The sequence below is a fragment of the Chrysochloris asiatica genome, unplaced genomic scaffold (assembly GCF_000296735.1).
Source record: "Chrysochloris asiatica unplaced genomic scaffold, ChrAsi1.0 scaffold00032, whole genome shotgun sequence".
NCBI classification, from domain to species: Eukaryota; Metazoa; Chordata; class Mammalia; order Afrosoricida; family Chrysochloridae; genus Chrysochloris; species Chrysochloris asiatica.
The window spans coordinates 13,535,791-13,559,278 of NW_006408550.1; the positions used below are offsets into that span (position 1 = coordinate 13,535,791).

The window sequence follows — 23,488 nt, forward strand, 5'->3', positions numbered from 1 at the left end:
AACTGCAGTGGTTACTAATCGGTCTGCTTATCTCACAGTCAGCAGTTCGAAAGTACCAGCAGTTTTGCAGCAGAAAGATGAGGCTTTCTGCTCCCGTAAAGATTTACAGCCTCAGAAACCCTATGCAGAGTTGCTATGAGTCAGAACCGACTCCATGGCATATAACAAAAACAAGCAATATATACACATAAAAGTTGTAGAGACAATAGCATGTATAAAAATACAAAGATATAGTTAACCTCCACTCCAAAATAAAGACTAAAATGATTATATCATTTTTATGGTGAATTTTCCTGGTCCTACTTGCTTGCATTTTCGTAATGCCGTATTTCTGAAATGGGTGCCTCTTACAATTGATTTCAAAAGATACACCAGCCACCAGGCCCAGGAATACACTGTAAACGGGAAATTAACAATAAATAAAATAAATATTTTCTTGTGTCTTCAATTTAATTACTGGCATTATTTGAATGAGTTGGCAATGTAACTTAAGCTTAGTTTCTTCCTTGACATTTCTTGAGAAAAATCACTCTGTGATCCATTTTTGATAGTTTTTAAAACATTAATGTTTAGTCTGATGTTTGTTGGTTTACCTAGCAATATAATTACAGGTCGTGGAAGTTGGCCAAGCTCAGTTAGTTCACTATGCTTTGGCATTATACCACCTGTCCTACGGGAGAAGGAATTAGGAACACACCTCATCACTGTAACCCTGTTCATAGCTATAAAGGGCCAAGAGTGATTCAGAAGAATCTTTTTGATCTGAATGTGAAGAAGATTTACACCAAACTTTAATTATGATACTGAAGAGAAAAGTGGTAGATAATAGTGTGAATAAGTATATGATAATTACAATTTTTTAAGAACAGTGCGTATTTAATGGGAACAGTTGTGTTTCTTTCTGGAAATTGCTATTATTAAACTGATGGTAAGTCTTATAAGCAATGCTGTCTTAGAGTTGAGTAAGCGAGGTAAAGTCTTATAAAACAACGATAATATTGTATGTAGCTCGTTAGCATTCCCTGTGGTTTTTATGACCCAGCTGTCTGCTACAGTGATGAGACCTCCTGCAGAGCAGGGATGCTGGAGATGTGATGACAGGCTGGTCATTGAGCTTGGCCCACGTGTGCTTAGAGACATGCTCACTATGTAGTGTGGAAACAGCTGATGACAGATCATAATAGGTTTAAATAGATGCAAAGGGATGGCAGGGGAACTTTTGCTACAGAGTCACAATCCACGACAACATCAGGATAAATTCAGTGTGTGGAAATATGCAGATAAGATAGTTAGAGAATGTGTAATGCTTTTTACTCCTATTTTTGTAAATAGTGAGAGATATTAAGAAATATTGATGTTTCAAATTGAAAGTTGATGAATTCCCTGAAGCATCTAGTATTTGGGGCCCACAACTGGAAAGTACTGAACTAATTTTTCTCTCTGTATTGTTACTCCTGGTCTTCCTTAGAACCCTCATTTCACACCATTTTACACTCTTAGAAAGTAATGTTGTATTCCACTTCATCTCTGTTCTCCTTGTTAACGAGTAACGTAGGCAGTAATCCAGGAGCCCTGGTAGTGCAGTGGTTAAACGCTTAGTTTCTAACTGAAGGTTGGTGCTTTGAACGCACCCAGCCTAGCAATCTACTTGTGAAAAGATTACATCCAAGAGAACCTCATGGGGACAGTTATACTTTGTTACATGGGTTTACTATTAGAATCAACTCAATGGCACAAAAACATTCATGGCAGAAGACACATGTATATTGGAACAAGACTGAGCTGAATTGGACTCCTCAGCCTGTGACTTATTAACAATGTGATCTTAGATAATGTATGGAAACTCTGAACCTTGGTTAATCTGATCAGTAGACTGTGTTATCCTCATGTGCAAAATGACCCAGCATTATAGCTGCCATTCACTGAGTGTTAGATATAACAGAGTAAGCACTTCCCATGGATTAAGCGACAATAAATGAGGCTAGATGCAGTTTGTTGTTGTTGTTGTTATGTGCCGTTGAATTGATTACAACTCATAGAGATCCTGTATAGGGTTTCTGAGGAGCAACTGGTGGGTTTGAACTGCTGACCTTGTGGTTTGCAGTCCAGTGCTGATGTTACTGTGCCACACCAGACAAAGTTTAATTCTTGATAAATGGATCACTGGTAGATGTCGTCACCATCATCATCCACAGCATTATTATGGTTAACATTTTTCATCATTCCCTCCAGGTGATAGAAAAGTACCTGTCTTCTGCACAGTTAACCCTTCTCTCCTTTGAACTAGACCTGGGGCCTTCTCAGAATTATGGGGGACACACTCCCATAAAGGTCTCTGACCACTTGCACATCTGCAGTCATTGCTTTGCCTTCCATCCCCACCTCTTACTTACCTTGACTACTCAGACACATGCCTATTCTCTCTTCCTTCTCCGCGTGTATTGTCTTAGTATGCAATTGCTCTGCTGCTTGGGCAAGCAATGGTCTTCAGGAGCAGAATGAGATATGAGAACAATCTGAAAATTTCAAAGTAGAATAAAAGTAAGATGTTAAAGTAATTTATGAAATCTTTCAAAAACTGTATCCACCTCATTTATGTTGTTTTAAAGTACTGTCAAGTCAGTTCCAACACATAGCTACCCTTTATAGTGGTTCAAACCCAGCTGTTGAGTTTGAACCACGGACCTTTTGATTAGCAGTCCAGTGCTTATCCTATATTGCCATACCAGCACTTCACTTATATATAAATGATTTGGAGGCATATAAATGACTTGAAGGCATGACATGATGTGGGATCTAGAAAGGAGTGCCAAAAAAAAAGGAACCATGTGCTCTTGAGAAGGCCTTTCATTCTTGAACGTATTGGTTGGTCTCCACTATGAGTAGAATGAAGTTCAGTCATTCAGAAGAATGTTTTGGAAGTCAAGCCTGTTAAATATGAAAGCATTTTATGAGGGGAATTAAATAATGTTGGCTGGAAGTTTTAGGATTACTGGCTTTGAATTATGACTCAGAAAGAGAGCAGAGTATTATCATTGAATGGTACCAAACAAGTATGGACACCCTCACATTGCGTTTACCATAAATGTTTTGACTTCATCTTTTAACATATTAGATTAGAAGAAATGGCTGAGAAGCAGCTATTTGTAATTAGATAGGTATCTTCACATAGACTATAAATATACAGTATTTGTACAGAGGTTCATTTATTCAGTTTCAGGCAAGATAATGGAGATACAAAGATAAATATTATGCCTATACAGTTCTTAAGATGTTAGTTTTAGGAAGGAAATAAACTAGTAAACAAAGTGTAATGTGGTCACATTAATTCAACAAATGTTTTATGACTGACAATCTTGTGCCGCACTCTGTGGAGATGCTGAGAATATGGCAATAAACAAAATCTGAAATACCTCCCTCTAGTAGCTTACTGGCACATGGGACGATGTGGTAAATTCCCAAGTGGAGAAAGTACAGGACAAAAGGGGAACCCACGGGAGGGGAATTGAACCTAGAGTGGAGAAAGACACACATATACATAATATAGATGAAACTGTTGCAGTGTATGTGGGATTTCTTAGAAATAGAGGTCAGGTTCTGTTTCAGAACAGTTATTAATTTTTCTCCAGTGTGACTTTGCACTTAGCTGGTGCTGGTAAAACCCAGAGAATGCTGTGCCTGGTGATGGGGCTAGGAGAATCCTTTTAAAAATTAAGAGCTACCTTATTATTCCTGGTTTCATCCTGAGGGAGCTCCTGCAGAGTTCTGAAGGAAGAGAATCTGGCTCAGTGTTTCCTGTGAAGCTCATTTTCCTAAAGTGTGAATGGAAGTTAAAGAGATGAAGACGTATTGAGAGCACAATGATTCTTAAAGGCCTAGAAAAGCTGTTTTCAGTAAACTGTCATGATCTGTATTTCTCTTTTTGAATGACCTAACCGCAAAGGCTGCTATTTTGAATTTTTGAATAGCTTTATTAGGATCAATGAATGAATCAACCACCCATTATTGTGTGATTAAAAACAAAACAGAACAATGGAGGGTATTTTTGTGGACCTTTATTTACCTATATGTGGCTTATATGAAAACACAACAAAAAAAAGATTAAGTGAAGGGAGTTTAAAGTTGGGGTCTTGCAGTAGAGTCTGATCACCTTGGCAAATCTTGAGGTAATTACTGACTCCCTGCCCTACCCCTGCCCCTGCTGTGCTCCTTCTCTGGGATTCACAGTGCAGATGGGTCAGGGACATGCAACTGCTGCTTTCCTCCCTATACCTCTCAAGAACTTTACTATCAGTGATATCAAGGCTCCAAGAAAATAAAAAGTCAATGTTATTGTCCAGCAAATTCAAGAATAGGATATGAAACTTGGCTCTTGAGTAAAATCCAAAGTGTCTAGACACTCCACTTTCCTCCCTCCCTGACAAGGGGGAAGAAATAAAGATCTGAATTTAATGCTATAATTTGTAATTTGTTTTCTAGAGGTGGAAAGAAAGCAATGGAAGATAAAAAAGAATTAAAGTGCTGTTAGTAACCAAATTCCATATGTAGTTTGATGCTGGGAAATCATTTGCAGCTGGGAAGCCAGAATCCAGTGTCTTGGTATTCTGGGATCCTTCTAAGGAATGATATTGAGTAACAATAGTATGGGGTTGTAACAGAGGAGAGAGTATAAGTAAATGAGTGTGAAGAGAGAAGTACTAGAGGTGAAGAAAATTCTAGAATCTGATGGATCATTTATCTGGTTAGTTGATTCCAAGCAGAAACCTAAAGACCAACTTTATCACAGCTAAATTGAAAAAGTCATCAGTTTTGCCTTCCTGATGAGCGTGTTTTAGAGTTATCCTTGGAGCATGAGTTCTTAATCATCTTTATCTTAATAAATTTCTGAAGTTGCCTGCAGCCTTTCATTGTATCCTTCCATCCATCAAACAAACTAAACAAATAAACATCCTCAAGATAACATGTTAGATATAATTACATGGCTTTAAAAACATATTAATTTTGGGAAAAATAGCTTCCAGGCAGTAACTGACAAGCAGATGTCAGAAAGGATTTAATAAAGTGATTTAAAAAAAAAAATTTTTTTTTTTTTTTTTTTTTTTTTTGCGTGTGTCCACAGTGAGGGGTCATTAAGTCACTGTGGCGTTGAAGACTACAAGAAAGTCTAGCATGTACTCTGTAAGATCTCATAGCAAATAGATGCCTGACTTCACAGAGCTTCTCAAATTTCTGTTCCCAGGGGTTGGGGGAAAGGAGTGTCACCTTCACCGCAAGAAACACTTTAGCAGAGGAAAAACCAAGTGGCTTTGATTTCACATGTTGAGTTATTTCTAGGATGGCAACCATGGCTTGGAAGGTTGGACATTTCTCATAGAAAGACAGAAAAGCTCATTAGGGAGTATTTACTTTGGGTCCTAGTGATAGGTGCTCAAAGAACTAGGTGAACAAAGAGTCTCACTAAGGGATTTAGAGTTATTTAAAAAGTGAGCAATGCAGAGTAAATGGAATAATTAAAAAACAAACACTAGGAAAGTTAAAATATCATGTGTGAGATAACCTCATATCACGCATGTGAAGTATATATTTTTTTACTACCTTAAACAGAAGAGGTGAAACTTGTTTTCCTTCTTTTTCTCCCAGCTACCACTGGGCAGGTTTGAAACGGCTTCTCTGCTCTGTTTTCTAGAATGTGATTGTCTAAAATATCAGTGATAGTGGTGAGGTTCTGACAGTCACACAAGTTTCTCTTGTACAGTTTCAAAATGTCAGCCAGTAACCCCGTGGCATTTCTACCATAAAATCTGAAGGCCAATCAATTTCCCCTCTTCCTTATTTTCTTGGTTTCAGATATATTTCCTATTGCCAATGGAAATAGAAATCAACGGCTAGAGAGCAATGGTATTGCTTGTCCTTCTTGGTTAGTGAAGAGTTCCTAAAAGTGAACTCACACAGGTTGCAAAACAATTTGATAGGGCAGTTCATCATCCTGTCTTTCTGTTGTTGTTAAGTGCCATCAAGTTGGTTCCAGTCTTTACAGAAGCCTCATCTTTTTCCCTGTCTTTCTAGCAACAATAAATTTTGTGGCTTTTTGAAGTGGCTTCATGCCCAGACAGAATCAGATAGACTAAAAATCAAACCTTGGAAATCCATTCTGAGGTCTTTTTTTTCTCTAAAGAAACAAGGAGCCCTGGTGGTATAGTGGGTTACGCGTTGGACTGCTAACTGCAAAGTCGACAGTTGGAATCCACCAGCTGCTTCTGCTGGAGAACGATGAGGGGTTTTTGCTCCCATAAAGATTTACGGCCTCAGAAACCCTATACTGGGTTGCTATGAGTCGGAACTGACTCGATGTTACACAACTACCACCACCACCAAAGAAATCACAGCACTTTCTTTCTTTTTTTTTTCTCTTTCTTTTCTATGATCTTTAAAGATAGATGGAATTTGTTGGCTTTCAGTTGCCTGAAATCCAATTCATAGTTTTGCTTTTCAGCTCTCCACATCGGTGCTATCCATTCTCCGTTTCTTTACCATTCTCTGCCATGACCACGTTTTCTGAAATCACAGTACTTCCAGAACTTTAGTACTTTGTTTCGGTGTGGCAGGGAATGAACATTTAACACATCATTAATGCATGTCACCAATCCTGAGCTCCTGGCATCAGTCTTGCAGCTGTTCCTAGTCACTTGCAGTAGCCGATCCGGGCATTACTGTATTTTAATGTCACGATAGTGAGAAAGATTTGTTTTGCTGGTTCTAGGAGAGAAAAATCTCCCAAACTTTTAAGGAAATATCCTACAATTAACATTGAAAGCTAATGTATAAAATGCTGTTGTTTTAAACAGCTGTTTTGTCATATTAGTCGCATACTGTACAGTTCACCATTTAAAAGCTATAATTCAGTGTTTTAAAATATATACAGCACCACCCAGCCCCTCTTTTACCGCAGTTTATTTATGCATTTATCAGTTGATGGATATTTGAGTTGTATAGCGCTGCTGCTGCAGTGCTGGCTTAGCGCTGTAGGAGAAGCACTGGACTGCTAACCACAAGATCACTAGTTTGAACCCACCAGCTGCTCTGAGGGAAAGATGAGGCTTCCTGCTCCTATAGAGGTGTACAGTGTCATAAATCCTGTTATTGTTGCTAGGTGGCATGGAGTCTGCTCCCACTCAGAGCTACTCTGTATAGGATTTCTGAGTCTTTAAATCTTCTCTGGATCAGAAAGCCTCAATTTTCTCCCTAGGAGCATCTGGTGGGCTTGAACCGTGGACCTTGTGGTTCTTAGTCCAGGTCTTATCATATGTTGCCACCATGCTCCCTGTAAACCCTATACAGGGTCTCTATGAGTCAGATGGATTCTACAGCACTTAACAACAACAACAAGGTTGTCATGGGAGTCTTGGTGTGGTGCTGTAGGATTAAGTGCTGGACTGTGGTTCAAACTCACTGGTACTCTTTGGAAACCTTATGAGTTGCTATGAGTTGAAACTTAACTTGACGGCATTTAACAACGATAAGGTCCGTGTCCACTTAACGGCAACTAGCCAGACACATTGCAGTAGAGTAGAATTCTGACTCACAGTGACCCTAAAGGATAGAACAGAACTGTCCCATGGGGTTTCCAAGGCTGGAATCTTCTAGAAGGCAGACTGCCACATCTTTCTCCATTGGAGTGTCTGGTGAATTTGAACCACAACCTTTCAGCTAGTTTTTTAACTGTGCCAACAGGGTTTCTTTAGCAACTAACAACAAGAAAATTAAAGACGATGAGAAAGCGTCTAGCGGCTACACAAAATAGTTTATTAGAGAAATTTCTACTTAGATCTTCTGTTATTTGTTGTTATATACTATCGAGTCAGTTTGACAACCATGTATAGGGTTTCTAAGGAACAACTGGTTTGAGTTGCTGACCTTGCAGTTAGCAGTTCAGTGCTTATCCTACAGTGCCAGTTATTTCTTCTAGTATTGATTATTTCATACAAAAAGGGAAAAGCTATGGCTATATTAACTTGGTAGTATTTGGGAGAAATTTCATGTAGCCTGTGGGTTGAATTTATGAATTCTTTTTATTTGACTAGTTAAATAAAAATTAATGTTGAATACTGTAGAAGCATGATTGCTTTATGCAAACAAAATCATTTTGAACTAAAAAGATCTAATACCTGACCTTCATCTCTGTTCAGCAGATGAAAATGTCAGAAGTCTCTATGGGATTAATAAAAGCCAAATGTCAAATGCAAAAATTATAAGCTTTAATTATGTAGTTTATGAGTATAGGTTTGATTAAAGTTTGGCTGTTGTTGTTAAGTGCCATTGAGTCAGCTCTGACCCGTAGCGACTCCGTTTCTATGGTTTCTAAGGAGCAGCTGGTGGGCTTGAACCGCCAACCTTGTGATTCAAACCAACTTTGCAGTCCAGCATTAACCCACAGTGTCACACCAGCAATTCTTTTCATTTTAAGGATCTTAGTTTTACACAAACTAAGGAAGTTTGTGTACAAAACGTGAATTAAGTTTAGTTTCATGTGTGTACAAGGCATTTAAGAAAGCTTGTAGGAAAATTACATTTTTTAACGAACTTTTAGAAGTTCCCTTGTATACACAAGGGATCTCTGCTTGTTAACTGTTAATTAAGTAGTCATTAGCTAGGTTCCATTAGAATTAATAAAAACTTTGAAAAATATTTAAAGTTCTATGTAGACCAATTTGTAAGTCTACTGTCAATATAAAGTGATTGGTTATAAAAGAAAGAAAAGACTGTGAGCCAGGGGTAAGAGAAAGGGCTGGTCAAAGTACAGAGGGAAGGAGGCACGAAGGTAGGTATATTGCTTGTTCCAGGAGTACCAACTTTGTTTTGCATCTTAAAACACCTGGAATGTTCATTGATTTTTATTGGAATAAATAGCAAATGTTGCTAGGTGGCATGGCATCTGCTCCCACTCAGAGCTACTCTGTATAGGGTTTCTGAGTGTTCAAATCTTCCCTGGAGCAGAAAGCCTCAACTTTCTCCCTAGGAGCCTCTGGTGGGCTTGAACCTGCATTTCTAAATTCTGTGCACATCTGTTTTAGCAGTTAGGATTATGCAAAAGGAGTGGTGGCTGCAGTTTTGCAGTGAGTAATATTTCATAGTGTCTTAGTATAGATGTCCTGTTTTTCTTTTTTTAATTCCTAAGACTCTTCTGAGAGCAGCGTGGAGAACCCCAGGATGGGCAGAAACGTCACGTAATTGTATTAGTCTAACCTCAGGGAAAGGGGACATTAGGGGCTCAGTGGCAGATTTATTGCCTTTAATGCTGGAGGCCAGCTGACTGGAAGAGGTCCATATTTGTGCTCATCCCAAAGACAGGTGAATCAATGGAATGTAGAAATTATCGGGCAGGATCATTATTATCACATGCAAGTAAGATTTTGATAAAGACAATTCAAAAATGTCTGCAACAGTATATTGACAGGGAACTGCTAGAGGTTCAAGCCAGATTCAGAAGAGGAACTGCAATGAGGGTTACCACTGCTGATGTCAGATGAATATTGGTTGAAAGCAGAGAATACCATAAAGATGTTTACCTGTGCTTTAGTGACTATGCAAAGGTTTCCGATCACAACAAGCTCTGGACAACATTGTGGCTAACAAGTAATCCTGTACACTTAATTATACTCATTAGGATCCTGTACATACACCAAGAGGTAGTTGTTTGAACAGAACATGGGAACACCGAATGGTTTAAAATTAGGAAAGGTGTGTGCCAGGGTTGTATTCTTTCACCAGATTTATTCAATCTGTATGCTGAGCAAATAATCCAAGAAGCTAGATTATATGAAGGAAAATGCAGCGTAAGGGTTGAATTAAGACTCATTAACAACCTGCACTATGCAGATGATACAACTTTGCTTAGTGGAAGTGAAGAGGACTTAAAATATTTACTGATGAAGATTCAAGACCATGGGATTCAATATGGGTTGTACCTCAATGTAAAAAAAACCAGAAGTCTTCACCACGGACCAATAAATAACATCAAATTAAATGAAGAAAAGATTGAAGTTGTCAGAGACTTCATTTTGCTCACATCAACCATCAAAATTCATGGAAACAGCAGTCAAGAGATTCAATGATGCATTGCATTAAGCAAATCTGCTTCACAAGGCCTTTTTATAGTGTTGAAGAGCAAAGATGTCAGCTTGAGGACAAAGGTGCACCTGACCCAAAGTGTTCCTGACTGAAGCCATGATAGTTTCAATAGCCTTGTATACATATGAAAGTTGGACAGTGAATAAAGAAGACAGCTGAAGAATTGATGCATTTGAGTTATGGTGTTGGAGGAGAATATTAAAAGTACCATGACTTCCACTCCTTGGAAGTCAGGATGGCCAGACTTTGTCTCTCATACTTTGGACATATTATCAGGAGGAATCAGTCCCTGGAGAAGGATATATGTTCAATAAAGTGGAGGGTCAGAGAATAAGAGGGAGACCCCCAACTAGGTGGATTGGCATAGTGGCAGCAGCAATGGGCTCCAGCGTAGAAAGGATTGTGAGCTTGGTGCAGGATTGCGCAATGTTTTGTTCTGTTGTGCATAGTGTTGCTATGAGTCAGTATCAACTCAGAGGTAACTAACAACAACACCAACATGCTGGAGACCTGGGTTCAATTCGAAGCCAGTCAACCTCATGCATAGTCATCACCTGTCTGTCAGGGAAGGTTTGTGTATTGCTATGATACTGAACAGATGTCATCAGAGTTTCCAAGCCAGGCTGGACTAAGAAGAAAGGCCTAAGGATCTATTTCCTAAAATCCTAATGCTCTATTTCCTAAAATCAGCCGATAAAAAGTCCTGTGGCTCGAACAATGGGGATGGCATAGGACTGGGCAGCACTTTTTTCTGTTGTACACTGGGTGGACATGAGTCCTAGGGTTTGTTACTGAGTTGGGGTCTGACTTGAAACAGCTAAAATACTCAGCTTAGTGAAAAATTCTTTCTTTAACATGACACTGTGATAATTGCCACGCAACCTCCAGTTGACTTTGTTTTCCTTTTATAATTTACCTTAAACCAACTTCCTCTTTGAGGATACAAAAAATATAGATTTACTCTGGTGATCCTGTCAGGAAACATTGAATGATGCTAAGAATTATGAGTGGTGGACTTGATTCTGAACATATGGAGTGGTTTTCATGATGTTGGGCCATGGAACTCTTGATAATAGAAACTGGTTGTCATGGTATAGCTTCTTGTTGCTAGATGCTATTTAATCGGTTCTAACTCACAGTGACCTTATGCATGATAATACAGAACGAAACACTGCCAGGCCTGGTACCACCCTCACAATCATTACTACACTTGAGACCATGGCTGCTGTCACTGAGTCAATCCAGCTTCTTTGGGATCTTCTTTTATGCTGACCCTCCACATTACCAAAGGAGCTCTGGTAGCGTAGTAGTTACGAATCAGGCTGCGAGCCTCAAGATCAGCAGTTTGAAACTGCCAGCCATTCCACGGGAGAAAGATGAGGCTTTCTGTTCCCCTAAAGATTTACAGCCTTGGAAACCCTGTACAGGGTCGCTATGGGTCAGAACTGACTCGACAGCACTTAACAACAACAACCACTTTACTAAGCTGGCCTTTCCCAGCTGAGCCAGTTGTTATGTTTCCAGGAAATTTGTGAATTTGTTGTTAAACAGTTATTATTTAAAAACACACTTAAAATCAAGCAAATTATATTAAAATTAAAAAAAATTTACAATTAAAAATTTGAGTTATTAAAACTCAAAATTCATCATTTTCCAATTATGTTTTTTGTATGAGATTATTTATATGTACTTTATCTGAATGTTGGACATCATGATAGCTCTCAGTATGTAACTTTGTATCTTGTCCCAGTTCCTTGTTCCATGACATTACCTTGGGTAGTTTGACACTGTTGGGGTAGGAGTATTTATACCACAGGGATTGGGCACTGCCACAAATCTGTTTTTTCCCAGGAGAAGTGGCAAGAGCATGCCACTTTTGGTGCCCTAACTTTCGGTCTCCCTGCCTCCAGGCTCTCCAGAGCAGTCTGTCTAGTACAGACCACCATGTTAATTTTCCTAAGTAGGAAAAGGGCATAAGGTAAAGAAAGGAAGTCAGAAGAATGTGATAAAAGTCTAGTTTTTTTTAAACCATTTCGTAATGCAGACAAATTTAACCTCACTGAGGAGACCTGATGGTACATTTATTAAAACTGGGGCTACTAATCTAAATGTGGAGGTTCCAACCCACAAATGGCTCTGAGGGGGAAAGATGTGGCAGTTTTCATCCATCTTCTTCTTCAGTCTTTCTCTGTTAAGATTTGTTGTTGTTAAGTGACATCAAGTCAGTTCCAATTGACAACAATCCTCTATAGAGTTTCTGAGGAGTGGCTGGAGGATTTGAGCTACTGACCTTATGGTTTTCATTCCTTTACTTATTTTACAGTGCCACATAAGGATCCACCCCACTCCCATTCCCAGAAAGATTTACAGAACTGGAAACCCTGTGGGAAGTTCTACCTTGTTCTGTAGGGTCACTGTGCTTCGGAATTGACTCAGTGGCAATGGGTTTTGGGTTTGTCCTTAGAATTGGACAATGATTATTTTCTGGATACCTACATCACATGATTTTCAACTCAAAATCAGAATATGCTAATGTTTGTGAAAGTTCTTTGCACAGCACTCTGTATACATTGTTGTTGTTAAGTGCCATCAAGTCAGTGCCGATCCATAGAGACCCTGTATAGGGTTTCTGAGGAGCGGCTAGTGAGCTTGAACCGCTGGCCTTGCAGTTCAAACGGCTTTGCAGTCTGATGCATTAAAACCACAGCGCCACACCAGGACTTCTCTGTATACATAAACATTTATTAATAGTAAACACTTGTATCACCTTCTCATGTCAAAGGCTGCCGTTTATATCCTAAGTGGATGTTCCAGACTTTTCACAGCCTTAGCCATCCCCTTTGTTTCCAACTTCACTTCCCAGTTTTGATGTTAGGAAGCAGGGTGGCGAGTGCAGGTGAGTGTCCCTTGAATCTCACAGACAGCGCCCGCCCACTGCAGCCCCCGCATGCCCATGTGACGTTTCCTGCTGTGCGCACACTGGTCTCATGTCCTGTCATTGTTGTTCTCCAGGGAAATTTGTCAAGACATCAGACTGGGCGATAAGGATGAAACCTAATTGTCACTCTTTTGTTGCTGTTTGAAGGCTTTTGTTAAAGTATAAAAAATGTCGAGTTAATGGGGAAAAAGTGACATTAAATCATCATTACTCATTAATAGCTAAGCAAAAAATGCTTGGTGAAGTTACATAGCCTTAAGAGTGACTTAGCTAATTTCAGTTCAGCTTTAATGAAGGGTAATTTTTTGGAGACATCAAGAACGTAGGGTAGGGACCTACTGGAGAAGACGGAGACCAAGGAACTGTGAATAAGATCCTGTATCCTGTACAATTTTCCCCTGGAACAGTGTCAAAATATTGTATTTGGCATAGCATTTCATCCTCCTGGGGGGCTTCCAAAGATTTGTGGGAAAATTCCATGATCTTTTCATTTCATTTTTCCACCAACTCTTTGAAGTCCCCTCATATTATTCTGAATGGCTTTGCTAGAATACTTTTCATACTATGAGCTTATTCTGCCATTCCTAAACTACTCCTTTAAAATTTTTGGTGGTTTAATGTGCATTTTGATACACCTGTCTTGATGACATAAAACTTTAGAATTTCATAGAGAAAAGATGCCAAGATAAAGAGCATAGGCTTTGCCATCACTAATTCCAGCTTCAATTTCCGGTTTCAATAAATATATGATATTTCACCAGAGAAGAACCATGTTCCCTCAAGCTTCATTAGAGAGTTCTCTTTGCACATAATTTCCATCTCTGTTTGCTCCACAATTCCCCCTTTCTTATCTCTATGAAAATAACTGTTTCTTACCAGTAGTAGTCATAAGCAATGTATTTGGAAGTAACTGGGTAGTCTGCTTAGTTATTTTCCTTACCAGTTTTCACTAATTTTCAACCTATATTGTTGTTTATTTGATGCCTAGAACACAGATATGTATGTGTAACTGTAGTGGAGTAAGGAGACAAAGTGTAAGAAAATTATGACCCCCCCCACCTTCAAGTAACTGATTCTGACATGACAGGTAAATCAACAAATTAATACAAATTATTTAGCAGACCTCCAGGTAGTCAAAGCATTCAACAGAGTACCATGTGCTACAGTAAGAACTTAATGAAATTATGAGTCTTGAGTAAGTATTTGTCTTGACACATCATTTTATATTTGAAGTGAAAGAGACTGGACTTCAGCAATGTTCTGAATGTGCTGGTATATGATTATTTTTTGGATTTTTTGTTTTTTTTTAAGTATAACTAGTAGGGATTTCTTTAGCTGTTTTCTGTTAGCCCTGGGAAGGATTGCGCTTTTATTCTTGATCCTTCTAACAAAGTGAGAGTTACATTCGTGTAGAGGTGTTAGTGTTTGATACAGGTTTGTCCTGTGAGATGCTAAACTCAGGAACTGATACAAGTTTACTTACTCTGTTTTAATATTTATGCATCCACCATTTCCCACATGCTAGTAGATTTGAGATAGCATTAGACTACAAGACTATATTGGGAACCAAATCAAATGAAATTTAAAATTTGTGCCTCTCCTCTCTTTATTTTAGCTGGATCAGACCAATTCTGAGCAAAGGGTATCGACAGCGCCTGGAATTATCCGACATTTACCAAATTCCATCTGCTGATTCTGCTGATAATCTCTCTGAAAAATTAGAAAGGTATGTCCGTGCCTGTTGTTCATTATAAACTGAAGAGAGAAATTTATATTCTTAGTTATTTAGACGTTTGGTTTGGTGCTGGAGGGTCAGCACTGGATAGCGAACCACAAGGTTAGTGGTTCAAACCTACCAGCAGCTCCCCGAAAACCATATACAGGATTGCTATGACTTGGAAATGACTGGCGGCACTTAACACCACCACCACCACCAGTTATTTGAAAAATAGAAAACTAACACATTAGAGAATCTAATCCTTAGAATGTTATATTTAAAATAAGGATATCTTATTTTCTTTTACATTTGCTTTTAAAATCTTACCATGAATACATATGTACTTCTTGGGAAATCTTACAATGATGACTATTAGATATCAAAGAAATGTAAAATCTCATATTTTTGAGAATATTTTATATGCAAAGTACCATATTTCCTCTCAACCATTCTGGAGGAAAAGTGCCAGTGTTTCTATCTTACAATAAAATAAACCGAGGCTCAGAGAAATGACGTAATTTGCCAGTCAGTGAAGTGACATAGTTGGCTGCAACATGGACTCAAACAGGAAAGACTGTGAGGATGGTGCAGGCCCAGGCAGTGTTTTGTTCTGTTGGACACAAGGTTGCTGTGACTTCAACCGATTCAATGTATGTAACGACACAACAACAATGAATTACAGAGTCGTGATTCTAACCCAGACAGCTACTACTTGCCTGTCTAGTAACAATGCTTCGACTTTCGCCAACAACTGTTAATCATGGCCCTTTGGGATTGTCCGTGACAGAAGGCTAATTAATTAGCTTAAGTAAAAAAGAGGGAATTTACTGGCTTTTGTAGCCTAATGAAGGGAGCACCATGGCACTATAGAATAAGTACTGGACTTCATACCACAAGATCAGTGGTTTGACTTCATTCAACATCTATCTGCTCCTCAAGAGAAAGATGAGGCTTTCTCCTCCTGCAAAGATTTACAGCCTCAGAAACCCTATAGAGGGTCACTATGAGTCGGAACTCACTCAACAGCACTTAACAACAATAGCCTAATGAAAGAACCCTGGTAAAGCAGTGGTTAAAACATTTAAATGCTAAATGAAGTGTTGGTGGTTCGAACCCACCAGCCCTTCTGTGGGAGAAAAGATCTGTAAATCTGCTTTCATAGAGATTTCACGCTAGGAAACCCCATGAAACCGTTTTACTCCATCCTGTAGAGAGGCTATGAGGTGGAATCTCTTCAATAGCACACAATAATAGCAACATCAACATAGCCTAATGGTGTGAAGTTTGTTGTTGGTGTTAAGTGCTGCTGAGTCGATCCTATATAGGGTTTCCAAGGAGTGGCTGGTGAGTTTGAACCACTGACCTTAATAATCCAGTGCTGTATCCCACAGTGCCACACCAGAACTCCAGGTGTGAAGGTAAATCTAGGTAAAGAACTGACCTTACAAACACAATGGGACCAAGGATTTAAATGCATTTGCTATGTGTTGGCTTTATTCTCTCAGATCACCTTCTTCCATGTGGTGGGTCCTCAAGAACTCTCTGTTCACATCTTTACAGACCTCAGAGGGAAAGTGGCTTTTCTCTTCCCAAGTGTCCCAAATGCTCACCCTTTGGACCAACCATGGTCTATGAATGGTTTGATCTAAAATGAAGGGGGGAGGTGGGAGAAAATGGGCAAGATAAAAAGCAGTTACAAAATTATTGCACCAAAATAAGAAAGTGAAGTTGACTTGCAATCTGTTTTCCTAAAACTTATTTCTCTTTTTTGAGATTTTCAAGGCAAAGTAGATTAAACCTTATTCATTTTAAGATTATAGTAAAAGAGCTAGTTTAGTGAAAGTAGCAGATTCAGCTTTTTTTTTCATCAAGTGACTAATTTCCTTATTGAATCCTTGCTGTGTGTTAAGTACCATGAAGGCAGGGAATTTTTTGTATTTATTTTTTGTTTCAATTAGTCTGATTTGTATATATAATGTTTCTCAGGTTCCTATAAAAAGACTTGGCATATAGTAGGTACTCAATAAATGTTTGTTAAATGAATTATTGAATGTGAAATGGCTAGCATTATATATATGACATTGTTATTGTTAATTGCCATTGAGTTGGTTCTGGCCTTGTCTAGGGTTCCCAAGGGGCAAGTGTTGAGCATGAACTGATGACTTTTTGGTTCAAACCGCCTTTGCAGTTCAGTACACTAATTCACAGAGCCACACCAGGACTTCACATATATAACATTACTGGAGAAATAAAAAGTAGATAGTAAACATAATACACCATTATGTATGTCATCAAATTCACATTAATATGAGCTGTCCAGTCAGTTCTGGCTCATATAGCAATATTAGGTGTTCAGTATCTATATCCTGAATCAATGCTGACAGAAAGAATAATTAGATGGGGCTGGATCAACTGAAAACTGTGTATTAAGGCTATGTTTGTGGTTGATGTAGAGGATACACAATTGAATTTGCAAGATTATCTGGTCTAACATAACAATTTTTTTCTCCTCAGTTTTCATGGTGTTGAATTATTTCAGTTCAATTAAAAATAAACCTATTTTAAAAACTGTTTGATTTTGAATTATGTGATAGTTTACATGGGAGAACATTAGCTTAACATCCATCCTATCGTATATCATTTCATTGCCATGGTTACAATCCCCTCCATGCATCAAGCCTGCCCCTGGTCGTCAGCACACAGCCCCTCTCCGTTTCTGAGTCTAGAGTCCCCAGCCACTCCATCTCTCCATGTCACTGTCTCTGCCTCCATCACCAGCGTGACTGCTTCTCTAGGTAGGGTCCTGCACTCCACTCTTCTCCCTTGATGGTCCCAGGGACTTCTGCTCCTGGACTGCAAAGTCAATCACTCCCCTCCTTTTGCTACACAACATCCACCTTTTAATTTCCAACCCTCACAGTCAGTTCTGATACCAGTTATTGACTATTGTACCACAAAAGACCTATCCGCATCTTCTTTCATCAGCCCCTCCTAGACAGATTGGATACTACTCCGTGGAGATTCTGCCTTCCTCCACACCCTGTGGATCTAGGCTTCCTCTTGAAAGCTTGTAAACCAGTCACTTCTTGCCTTTGTAGCTCCACCCCAATTTGGGTAGCCAATGTCCAAGTGCCCGTCTCTGTCAACCCTATATAGCCAGGAGGTGGGAATGATCCTCGCTGTAACGATTTGTTCCCTCTTTTGAGCTACTGCATCCATAGATATAGGTGAAGTTCATCAAATTTTATCAGATTACTCTTTTTTTCTTCTTCTTTCTTATAGTTGAGCTCTGATCAATCATCCAGTCATTGAAGTGTGAGTGTTCTTATGCATATACCCTCTCTTCATATCAGCTGGAGGCTTCACTCTCCACTCTAAACCTATTTTGTTTTATGAAAGTTTAGCAACTCTGAGCTAATTGTTGTTAGGTGTTGTCAAGTCGGCTGTAACAAATAGTGACCCCACATACACAGAACAAAACACAGAATCAAACACTGCTTGGTCGTGCGTCGTCCTCACAATTGTTGCTATGGTTGAGCCATTTACTGTTGCCAATTTATCTCCTTGGGAGGTCTCTCTCTTTTGGGCTTATCCTCCACTTTACCAAACATGATGTCCTATTCTAGGGATTGGTCCATCCTGATAATATGTCCAAGGTATGAGAGACAAAGTCTAGCCATCCCGGCTTCATCAGAGCATTCTGGTTATACTTCTTACAACACGGATTAGTTTTTTCCCATCGCACCTTTAATATTCTTCTCCAACACCATAATTCAGATGCATCAATGCCAATATAAGCCCCTAAATTCTATTCCTTTTTTTTTAAAAACCTCTTCTTCACCCTATTAGTGATTTTTTTTTTTCTTTATAAAATTGGTGTTTGGAATTTACTGAAAAAGTGATATACCCACTTATCATACTTTGTGCCTCTGAACCCCTGGGAAATGACTCTGGTCTCTAATTTCATAACTGCCTTGTGACAAAGGCCCCCAGGAGGTTAGCACATAACTGAAGTAATTGGCACATCTAATCCAGTTTGTAGCAATTGGACTGATTCCTCTACATATGCTATTGTGCAAATCACACACCCAGTTTATAATTATAACTAAGATAAGAGCTACATAAGTCTAACGCTTCTTATCTTGTGCATTAACTCTTGGTATTTGGACCTGGTATGCTGTGCCTGGAACACAGCACCTACTCTTGCTGCTAACTCCTTTCCTCAGGCTACAAATTGTTCAAGTCCTACTCATTACAAAAATTCCCCAACTCTGCCTTCCCTCCAGGTCACTACTCCATTCTTTTTCCCTCTATCATAGCCAACATTTTTCTGCTTTACTGGTCCCTCTACTTCTTCACCTTTCACTTACATTGAAGCTCTTGAAAATGTACTATGTCCCTAAAACTACATTGGCAAGGGTTCCCACAGACCTTTTCATTATGAAATATAATGAGATTTTCCTTGACTTCCAGGTTAACCACTTTTACCCCCATTTTGAAACAATTTTTTTGGCTTATGTACCACCTTTCATTCCTGGTTTACCCATGCAATCAATCTTGCTTTGAAGGAGAGGTAAACCTGCCTCCATATTGTTAGTGTGTGGTAAACACATGAATGGTATGGATGAGAAGCAAAACCCCTGTGTAACAGCGAGGCGTGGTGTTCTGGTGGTGGGAGGTGATGATGGTGTTGGTGAGAAGATTAGACGGCAGGTAGAGAAGAGGGGTAGGTGATTAGGCATTAGAATGGCTGCAGTTGTGTCAATTCTAGCTTCTGGTGATACCAAGTGTGTGCCAGAGCAGAACTTTGCATCACAAGGTTTTCAATAGACTGTTTTTTTGAAGCTGATTACTGGGTACATTTTTCAGAGGCATCTGTGGTAGAATCAAACCTCCAACCTTCTGTTTAGTAGCCAAATGCATTACTTCGGAGGCAAGCTAAAGTTTATGTACTGAGACTCCAAACCTGCCTTCGATTCTCAGTTGTGTGTTCTTCCTCTGGAATAACTTAGAGCCACATTGGGTCATGGCAGATGGATAGAAGTAGGAATTGATGAAATGAAGACTTTTGTCCAATTCATAGATCTCACTGGTAGTGTATGATATTTTTATTTCAGCATCCTTTAAAAACTGAGATGATGATACATTTAGGGGTATTTTATACCTTTAGAAAGAAAAGGGTCTTCTCATCTGGTAAGCCAGTAGGTTTTCCGATTAATCATTATTCTTACCAGAAAATGTATGTAATTTTATCTTGTTCTTAAAGACTTTTCCTCTAATAAATGACTTTATAGCTGAAAATAAAGTTTGATATTTATTTTATACCTCTGCTTTACAAACAGGAGTCCTGGTGTGGAGCTAAAGGATAAAGCGACGGGCCACAAGGTTGGTTTGAACCATAGGTCAGCGGTTCAAACTTACCAGTCGCTCCTTGGAAACCCTTTACAGGGTCTCTATGAGTCAGAACCAACTTGATGGCAACTAACAACAGCAATGATTTACAAACAAAGCCTAATTAGTAGGTTTTACTAACCTGAAATTACAGAAAAATATACCTGATTTAGCTTGTTTTAGGTTTAATAATTAAATGTGGTAAAATCTACTACACTTTTAAACAGATAAAGATCAAGGGGTGAAAGGAAAAAATATTTGTTTCATTATTATGTGTTTTGTTTTGTTTTCCCCCTCCTTATTCCAAATACACCAGTGTGTGTTCATGAGTCAGATTTTATATGTCTACCTTTTGCATTCCTCTTAAGCAGCCTGGCACTTTTAAAAGGTACAATCTGGCTTTTCCATGAAATCAGTTCCCTGCAGAATGATATATGGCAGGACATTGAATTCTGCCAAATATGTGACTCAGCCATTGATATTGGAGGGTCTCCAGAGGTTTTGTGTAGAATCGCTTGGGTTCATCTCCTTGGATATACTTGAGTGAAACAAGCTATGTGAAGGGACATAGAACAGCTCAAATATTTGCACATGCAACTTATTTGTTCCTCTTTTTATTCTTTTGCAGAGAATGGGACAGAGAGTTGGCTTCAAAGAAAAACCCCAAACTCATTAATGCCCTTCGGCGATGCTTTTTCTGGAGATTTATGATCTATGGAATCTTCTTGTACTTAGGGGTAAGATCTTATTTGTAAACTGGTTCTTGATATAATAACTATATTTATACTTACTTTTATGATTATGGAAGGACTAGCCTATCTGGAAGGAATTCTGATAGTGGCTAATATTCTTATCAACGGAGAAAAATTGAAGTTCTCAAGGACTTCATTCTTCTTGGATCAACTATCAACACTCATGGAAGCAGCAGTCAAGAAATCAAATGACATATTGCATTAGGCAAATCTGCTGCACAAGAGCTTTTTAAAAGTGGTGAAGAGCAAAGATGTCAGCTTGAAGACTAAGGTGCGTCTGACCCAAGCCATGGTATTTTCAATAACCTCATATGCATGCAAAAGCTTGACAGTGAATAAGGAAGACCATAGAAGAATTGAAGATTTTGAGTTATGGTGTTGAAGGAAAGTATTGAAGGTGCCATGGGCTGCCAAAAGCACCAATAGATCCGTTTTAGAAGAAGTGCAGCCCGAATACTCCTTGGAGGCCAAGATGGCCAAACTTCATCTCTAATACTTCCAATATATTGCCAGGAGGGATCAGTCACTGGAGAAGGATATCATGCTTGGTAATTTGGAGGGTCAGAGAAAAAGAGGAAGACCCCCAACACCACTTGGACTGGCCAAGTGGCGGCATCGATGGACTCAAGTGTGACAACAGTAGTGAGGTTGGCCCAGGATCGGGCAGTGTTTCATTCTGCTGTGCATGAGGTCGCTATGAGTTGGTACCGACTCGATGGCACCTAACAACAACAACAACCAAAAGGTCAGCCATTAGAACTCAGTAGATACTCTGGGTAGAAAGACCTTGTGAACGTTTCCTGTAAAGATTACAACCTTGAAAGGTCTATGGGGCAGTTTTACTGTGGTAACGCAGTGATTTTGAGTCGGGCTAACCGCCAGGTCAGCAGTTTGAAACTGCCAATCGTTCTGCCAGAAAAAGATGAGGTTTTCTGCTTCTCTAAAGATTTACAGTCTCAGAAACCCTTTGCAGGGTTGCTATGAGTTGGCACCGACTCCATGGCACACCACCACCACCACCACCACCATAGGTTCACTACAAATTGTACTCAACTTGGCATAGGGCAATCTGCCATACAGGACTAATTCAGTTTCAACATTAAGAAACCACCTAGAATTCTAGTTGAGAGATGTGAAAATGCTTTGGAACCAAGATGTCTTGGAACACAGATGGCAATGCACAATTTAAGATGGGTTCTGTGAAATAAATTGCTTGTTTTAGAAAATTTGTTTTCTGTTACATTTCCCAATTATATTATCTTACTAGCACATGAGTTACTAATGTCTTTATTGTTCTGTATCAACAGGAGAATGATATCAGAGGAGGAATTAGGTCAAATTCATCCAATTACAAATATTATTGCTTGTAATATTTTTGAAATCAATGGCTTCATGATGAATCAATTCAAGAAAAAATAGCAGAATGACAAAAATTGTCAGTGAGATACTCTGGCAAAATTTTTTCTCAGCCTCCAGGTCTTGATCAGTATGAAAAGAGTGCTGTGGTCACCAAAGTGACCTTAATCTATTGTCTTCTCCAACATCAGAGTATCATTTTGAGTCCTTGATTATAATCTGTAGAGAGAAGTGGCCAGTTGGAAATTATATAGGTTTCAAGTAATACCTGTGCATACCATTTGCTTTGGGGTGTTAATACCATGTAGATGGACTTGCATTGTGTGAGTAGTGGTCCTCTTGCCTCTGGGAGTTACTGATGCCATGTTGTCTTCTAAAGAAACACCACACAAGCTGCATTGCTTTAAAAACTTTAGAAAAATGTATCTTGATGAAAGTGTCTATAATTAGATCCAGAACATTTTTAAATGTTCTTGGTAATATCCCGGAAGAAATTCTTCTGGTTTTTGAAGTAATAATGCCATATTTAATATACTCTGGACTGCCAGAAGAATGAACACATCTGTCTTGGAAGAAGGACAGCCAAAATGCTCCTTAGAAGCAAGGCTGGTGAGACATTGTCTGTCTGTCTGTCTAACTTTGCACATGGTTAACAGTAGGAACCAATGGAGAAGGACATCATGCTTGGTAAAGTGGAGAGTCAGCAAAAAAAGAGGCAGACTCCCAATGAGATGAATTGACACAGTGGCTGCAACCATGGGCTTACGTGTTGTGAGGTTGGACAGGCCCTGTGGTCCATAGGTCTCTGTGAGTCAGAACTGATTCAGTGGCACCTAATAACAGCAATCTCATTAAGGTTTAACACTAAGTCATTGATGTATATTATTGTATTATATTCTCCTAGTGACTCTACAGAGCAGCAGTTATTATTATCTGGTGTGTTGTTGTTGTTAAGTGCCATCGAGTCAATTCCGACCCATAGTGATCCTGTGTAGGGTTTGCAAGGAGCAGCTGGTGAGCTTGAACTGCCGACCTTGCAGTTCAAACGGCTTGCAGTCTGGCACATTAACGCCCAGTGCCACACCAGGACTCTCTAGGATAAGCTAACTGCAAGGTTGGTAATTCAAACACACCAACTGTTCCTCAGAAATCCTACACAGGGTCGCTATGAGTTGTAACAACCTGAGGGACCTTAACAAAAATAAC

The 23,488-nt window shown here is 39.2% G+C and overlaps 1 protein-coding gene across 1 annotated transcript in view; it reads left to right on the plus strand.

Moving 5' to 3' along the window:
- Positions 1 to 7,155: 7,155 nt before the first annotated feature.
- The window catches only part of CFTR (cystic fibrosis transmembrane conductance regulator (ATP-binding cassette sub-family C, member 7)), a 177,802-nt gene continuing 161,469 nt past the window's right edge, over positions 7,156 to 23,488 (plus strand). Inside the window, exons 1-3 of the mRNA XM_006859315.1 lie at positions 7,156 to 7,189; positions 14,663 to 14,792; positions 20,803 to 20,911. Of these exons, the coding sequence (XP_006859377.1) occupies positions 7,156 to 7,189; positions 14,663 to 14,792; positions 20,803 to 20,911 (273 nt within the window). The remainder of the gene's footprint in view (positions 7,190 to 14,662; positions 14,793 to 20,802; positions 20,912 to 23,488) is intronic.